Source organism: Mus pahari, chromosome 10 (assembly GCF_900095145.1).
Source record: "Mus pahari chromosome 10, PAHARI_EIJ_v1.1, whole genome shotgun sequence".
Classification (NCBI taxonomy): Eukaryota; Metazoa; Chordata; class Mammalia; order Rodentia; family Muridae; genus Mus; species Mus pahari.
Genome location: NC_034599.1, coordinates 56,837,441 through 56,843,271, shown reverse-complemented (window position 1 = coordinate 56,843,271; position 5,831 = coordinate 56,837,441). Strand labels below are relative to the sequence as shown.

At 40.7% G+C, this 5,831-nt stretch overlaps 1 protein-coding gene across 1 annotated transcript in view; it reads left to right on the top strand.

The window, feature by feature from the left end:
- Positions 1-5,547, top strand: part of Kif23 (kinesin family member 23) — a 30,101-nt gene extending 24,554 nt beyond the window's left edge. Inside the window, exons 19-23 of the mRNA XM_029543581.1 lie at positions 1,927-2,154; positions 3,244-3,326; positions 3,512-3,593; positions 4,222-4,292; positions 5,365-5,547. Coding sequence (XP_029399441.1) covers positions 1,927-2,154; positions 3,244-3,326; positions 3,512-3,593; positions 4,222-4,292; positions 5,365-5,380 — 480 coding nt within the window. The 3' untranslated portion in view covers positions 5,381-5,547. The remainder of the gene's footprint in view (positions 1-1,926; positions 2,155-3,243; positions 3,327-3,511; positions 3,594-4,221; positions 4,293-5,364) is intronic.
- Positions 5,548-5,831: the final 284 nt, after the last annotated feature.

The following is a 5,831-nucleotide window of genomic DNA, read 5'->3' as shown; positions in this document are numbered from 1 at the left end:
AAAAAAAAAAAAAAAAAAAAAAAAAAAGATAATTTTTCCTTTGAACTTGAATAAAATCACCAAATACTGTAATTATATATTTAATAAAATCTTAACTGTTCTTTTAAAATTGTTCTAAGTAAAATAGTCTTGCAAGTAAATACTTGCTTAAGATCTTAGCTAATTTAGAATTTTGATAAATGCCCTGCAATCTGATTACTAATGATGGTGACCAACCAGTTCTTGGAGGCAACAGACCAAAGTCTCAAGTTCTTACTTCGCAGATTTTATTTTGAGCCTTTTAGGGAGCAGATCATGGTGAATGGTCTCTGTGATCAACTCTAGTAAATCCTCCTCTTTTGAGAATGTCAGACTCACATGGCCAGCAGTAAAGAAATGCCCGGTTTGGGCTGTGTGACAGGAGGATGTACTAGAGACATAGACTTTAACTTCTTTCTCAAAATTCAGAACTCTTTAGAAGTGCAGCAGAAAAGTGTCCACAGGTTAGTATCTCTGTGTCCATTTTCATTGGTCAGAAGTTATCAGGCAAACTGGGTAACATTTTGGTGAGGAAAGAGTTTCAAAATACTTGAGTCATGACTGCTAATAGATTCTTTGTAGTTTGTCCCTTTTTCCAAAGTTTGCTTTGAATGTAATTTGCTGTAAATGTGTTTGAGGAAGCTCTTCCGTTCAAGTGCTAGATGTAAAGAGCTAGATTTTCTTACTCAAGGTCAATCAGACCATTTTCAGAATGAAGTTTCCTCCTGCACGGAAGCTCAGTGTCCGGATGGCAAATTGTGACTGTTGTGGGGTGTCATTAGCGCTGTCCTACGCTGCTTTTCTATAACTGAGCAGCTGAAGCAGAAGCCTCACTTGGCTAGGTGGCAAGGTCTGTGCCTGCTGACTCTCCGTCATATCAGTTCTATAAATTGGAGATGCTCACAGTTGTTCATGCTTCTATTTCATATACATGAAAAAAGATTTTTTTTTTTTAAAAGTTGAATGTGCTGTTTAACTTGATACAGCTGGCATTTGACTGGAAAACAGGTAATTTTTATTAAAGGATACTAGCTGATTTCATAGTGTAGTTTTTGATTCTTGGAGTGTTTAGGAAACGTTTGGAGGAAAAAAATGCTGGTATATTTGAAGCTTTTGTGGAAATGTGTTTTGAAATATAAAAATTTTTACTGCAAGTGCTCAGAAGTACTTACACTGTTGAGGCATGACACATGTGAAGTACCTGTACCTGTGTTCTACAGGATTTTTCTACACCAGAGTTTCAATAGCTTGCACTTTTTTTTTTTTTTTTTTTTTTTAAGATTTATTTATTGCTATATCTAAGTACACTGTAGCTGTCTTCAGATGCACCAGAAGAGAGCGTCAGATCTCATTACAGATGGTTATGAGCCACCATGTGGTTGCTGGGATTTGAACTCAGGACCTTTGGAAGAGCAGTTGGTGCTCTTACCCGCTGAGCCATCTCTCCAGCCCCAGCTTGCACTTTTTGATCTGGCTGTATATGAAGAATGTTTTCTATTTAGATGCCTCAGACGTACTTAAGTGTTATATTGATCCTGCTGATACTTTTAACGGGCCTGCTATTTATTACTTCACAAAGCAGCCATAATAATTGGGTTTTGATCAAGAATGCGAAATGGATTATTTGTCCTGAACTAGCCATAAACAGGAAGACCTAGAGTCACTACAGTTGTACCCTTTGCCTTTGGTTGCAATGGAAGCTCCCCAACAGACTATTTCTTCTTCATACTGTTGTCCAAAGATGCCTGTTGGTTGTTGACTAAGAAGAGAACAGTGAATGATTTTCATGTTTAGTGTGGACAGGTTTGATTTCTGTGAACTTGCATTGTAAACTGCTGCACTTCTAACAGAACCTCAAAGTAATCCTGGGTTGTGCTTGTTTCCCAATTCCTCTTTCAACCTGATCAGAACACCCCAATTCCTGTACGACACAGAAGGTCCCGCTCTGCAGGGAGCAGATGGGTAGATCATAAACCTGCCACTAATGTGCAAACTGAGACAGTCATGCAGCCGCATGTCCCTCACTCCATCACAGTGTCTGTTGCGAATGAAAAGGCGCTAGCTAAGTGTGAGAAGTACATGCTGACCCACCAGGAACTAGCCTCCGATGGGGAGATTCAGACTAAAGTCATTAAGGTAAAGACCAGTCTTCACAAAAGAGCACCACTGAGAGGACCAGATCTATGACATGAGTGGGTGTTGGGTGGGACTTCTGTTTTAGCAGAAAATGAATGATTGCGCGGTTACGAATCTCTGAGACCAGACCTGCTTAAGTAGGCCTAGGCTCTTATGTTTCTTTTCTTTTTTTAAAAAAAGTATTTACTATTTTATGTGTTTTACCTGCATATATATCTGTGCGTTACACGAGTGAGTTATAGACAGTTGTAAGCTGCAATGTGGATTCTGATAATAAGACCGAGTCCTCTGGAAAGAGTAGTCAGTACTCTAAACCACTAAGCTATCTTTCCAGCATCTGAATCTTGGTTTTTTTATGATATACTTTAGTTACTACAGTACTAAAGTTTTAGCTAAAACTTATGTTTTAAAAGTAAACCCAGAATTATATTGACAATCTGCATGATAGCACTTGGGAGGCTAAGGCAGGCAGGTAGGTCACCAGTTTGAGGCCATGCTGGAGCACATAGTTATTTTTAAAAACCATCAACAGAAAGGAAACCTAAACAACTCTCTCCTACTCAGCTGTCATTTCCAGATAAAATGTTTGCATCAGGACTCAGACTCAGAGGATCTCAGTTAACAGACTCATAAATAAACAAGTGAACTGAAGCTGTTACTCAGCACTGAGCTACCCAGAAATCCTCCTTGGAAAGAAGAGCCTTTCCTGCCTTTAGAAGGCTTTTCTTATCATATAGCCAGTAGAAAAAGTCAGGACTGTAATATAAAAGTGACATGTGGGAGCCATTGCAAGTTGTGCTAGGACAATGGCAATGGAGCGTGTGCTCCGTTACTGACCGTTGTTGTAGTTTAGGTTTTAAAGTTATAGGTGCAATAAAATATTTTCTCCACAGCTAGGAATGTTACTATCTGTGGTGACCATCTTGTTCATGAGATGGACTAAAGTTTCTGAAGCATTTGATCAGTAAATTCAGCAGCTCAAGGGTCTTTTGGGTACATGAATAAGAATCTTGGATCAGTTTCAGATAGATTTGCCTCTCATTAGAGTGTATCAAGTGTAACTGACTTTTTTTTTCCTCTTGGATTTAGGGTGATGTTTATAAGACGAGAGGTGGTGGACAATCGGTTCAGTTTACTGATATTGAGACTTTAAAACAAGAATTGCCAACTGGGTGAGTGTTGGTCACAAATTTCTCTCTAAAGGGCTATTTATTTCTTCACCTCTTGTTCTTAGGAACTAAATGTCCTGTGAGGTCTGTTATTGCTTCTCTGCAGGGGTATAGGTGGTTTCTCCCTTCTAATGTTTATCATTCTCAGATGCAAAAGTGATTGTTGCATCATGTTTCCCCTTTTTCAGTAGTCGGAAACGAAGATCGTCCACACTAGCACCTGCCCAACCAGATGGTACAGAGTCTGAATGGACCGATGTAGAAACAAGGGTAGGGGGAAAAATTAAATCCTTGCTTGCTAAAATTAGCTGCACATAGTGCTGTAGCACTTAATGCTCTTTGAAGATGCTGAGGCAAAGCCGCATAGTACCCATGCATCCTGGAGGCCTGTAACTAACATTCTGGTAGGGCACTTGCATATCTTTAGGTCTGCTCTTCTAAAGGTCGTGTGTGTGTGTGTGTGTGTGTGTGTGTGTGTGTGTGTGTGTGTAGGGGTGGGGGCAGGGTTCAAGGATATGGGGTATTGCTCCAGACTAATGTGACTCACAGCAGATGGACTAACCCTCAGCAGAGCCCAGTGATGACTGCTTCTGAGGAAAAGCTCCTAGGGGGAGAATCGGGCAAAGCCTTTCCACCAGCTTCTTCAGGTCTACCCTTTCTCCTTCCTTAACTAAAGTGAAAATATACCTGGATAGTCTTCCAGGCCCTTCTTGCTCGTGCTACCAGTGCAGAAATGAATCGTAAGTGTGTGACTTGTGGTTTCTAGTGGTTTAACCTAGGTGTCTTCGCTGAACTAGAGCAGTGTTGGATTTCACCGCAGTAGATCAAGCCCATGTAAATGGACGTATGCTTCTGGATCATGGGACCTGACCTTTCCTGTCCTGTCACTCTCTTCTAGTGCTCTGTTGCCGTTGAAATGAGAGCAGGATCTCAGCTGGGACCAGGCTATCAGCACCACGCACAACCCAAGTGAGCACTATGGCCAGCCTTGCTGTGTCTACCCTCTCCCAGGCTTTCCCTCCCTCTCTGACTTTTCCTGGGCCCTACTGACAATCTGTGGCCAGGCTTTGCAGTGCCAAGTCTCCAGAGTGCTGTAAGAGTTGCTGGAGGAGGTGTCAGCAGATTGGTAGCTCTTGTTCACACTGGGCATTTCTAAATCTAAATCTAAATCTGAACTGAGCGCACCTGGAAGGAGATGAAGTGGGACTGTCTTTCTCTTAAATACGGCAAGGCATAATACACAAAACATGTTGAATGCTAGCTCTTTGGAATCATAGACAAGGCTTGGTTCTCGCCAAGATAAATCAGACTCTAGGGAGGACAGCATTTTGTGTGTTGCTCTTTCCTAATGGATCTCATGAGTTTGTATAGGGGTATATGTTCTTTTTGTTGTTCTTGTTTGGTTTTTGGAGACAGGGTTTCTCTGTGTAGTCCTGGCTGTCCTGGAACTCACTCTGTAGACCAGGCTGCTCTCAATCTTTTTTTAATTTTTTAATATTTTTTATGTTTGTTTTTTCCAGGCAGAGTTTCTCTATGTAGCCCTGGCTGTCCTGGAACTCATTTTGTAGACCAGGCTAGCCTCAAACTCAGAAATCTACCTGCCTCTGCCTCTGCCTCTGCCTCCCAAGTGCTGGAATTAAAGGCGTGCGCCACCACTGCCTGGCCAGGGGTTATGTGTTCTAAAGATAGGCGAAGCTGAATGCCAGAATTTGTGTTGAAGGAAGCGTACCATTTGCTCCTATATCAAACCCACACTAGGGAGCTGGCCTATCTTTTTTCCATATTTCATAAAACCAATCTTTACACATCTTTCTCTAAATTTTAACCTTGGGTTAATTCCTTTGGGAATTAGGAAGATGGCTTTAGTGGGCTCAGAACAGGGAGGGCAACCTCCTGTTATATTTGAAAAGCTACTCGCTTACTCCAAGGACTTAAATTTTCTTCTGATAAAAGGAATTTGCATAGTGTTTCTAAAGAATCATTTTCCAGACTATGTTGAGAAGTACAGAATTCAATACTAAATGTTGGTTTTGTGTTTAAGGCGCAAGAAACCTTGAACTGACAGCTCTGGCACCAGAAGATTGTTTTTACTCATGTTGGTGATTTATCCAAAGCCATTCCAGACACAGTGTCTGAGTCATCTTGCAGAAGAATGTATCCAGATCACGTTGCCCTTTTTTATTGTGACTTTTTCAACTGTTCTGAATATTTTCTAAGGTTTTATAAAAAACAAACAAACAAATGCTGCTATTGATTAGCTGCAAAAAAAAAAAAATGCACTTTAGACATATTTAACAATTAATACTTTCAAAATAAAGATGGCGACTGGCCAGTGGTTAAACCATTTTAGGAAGGTATTTAGAGTTTTGTATGTATATATTCACTTTCTGACCTTTATATATGCCAAAACAACTGAAATTAAAAAAAGCACTAAGAGATGCAAACTTGTGTGGTGGCCATTCACTCGGCATGCTCCCAGGCACCTACAGTGTTCTGTTTATCTGGTGC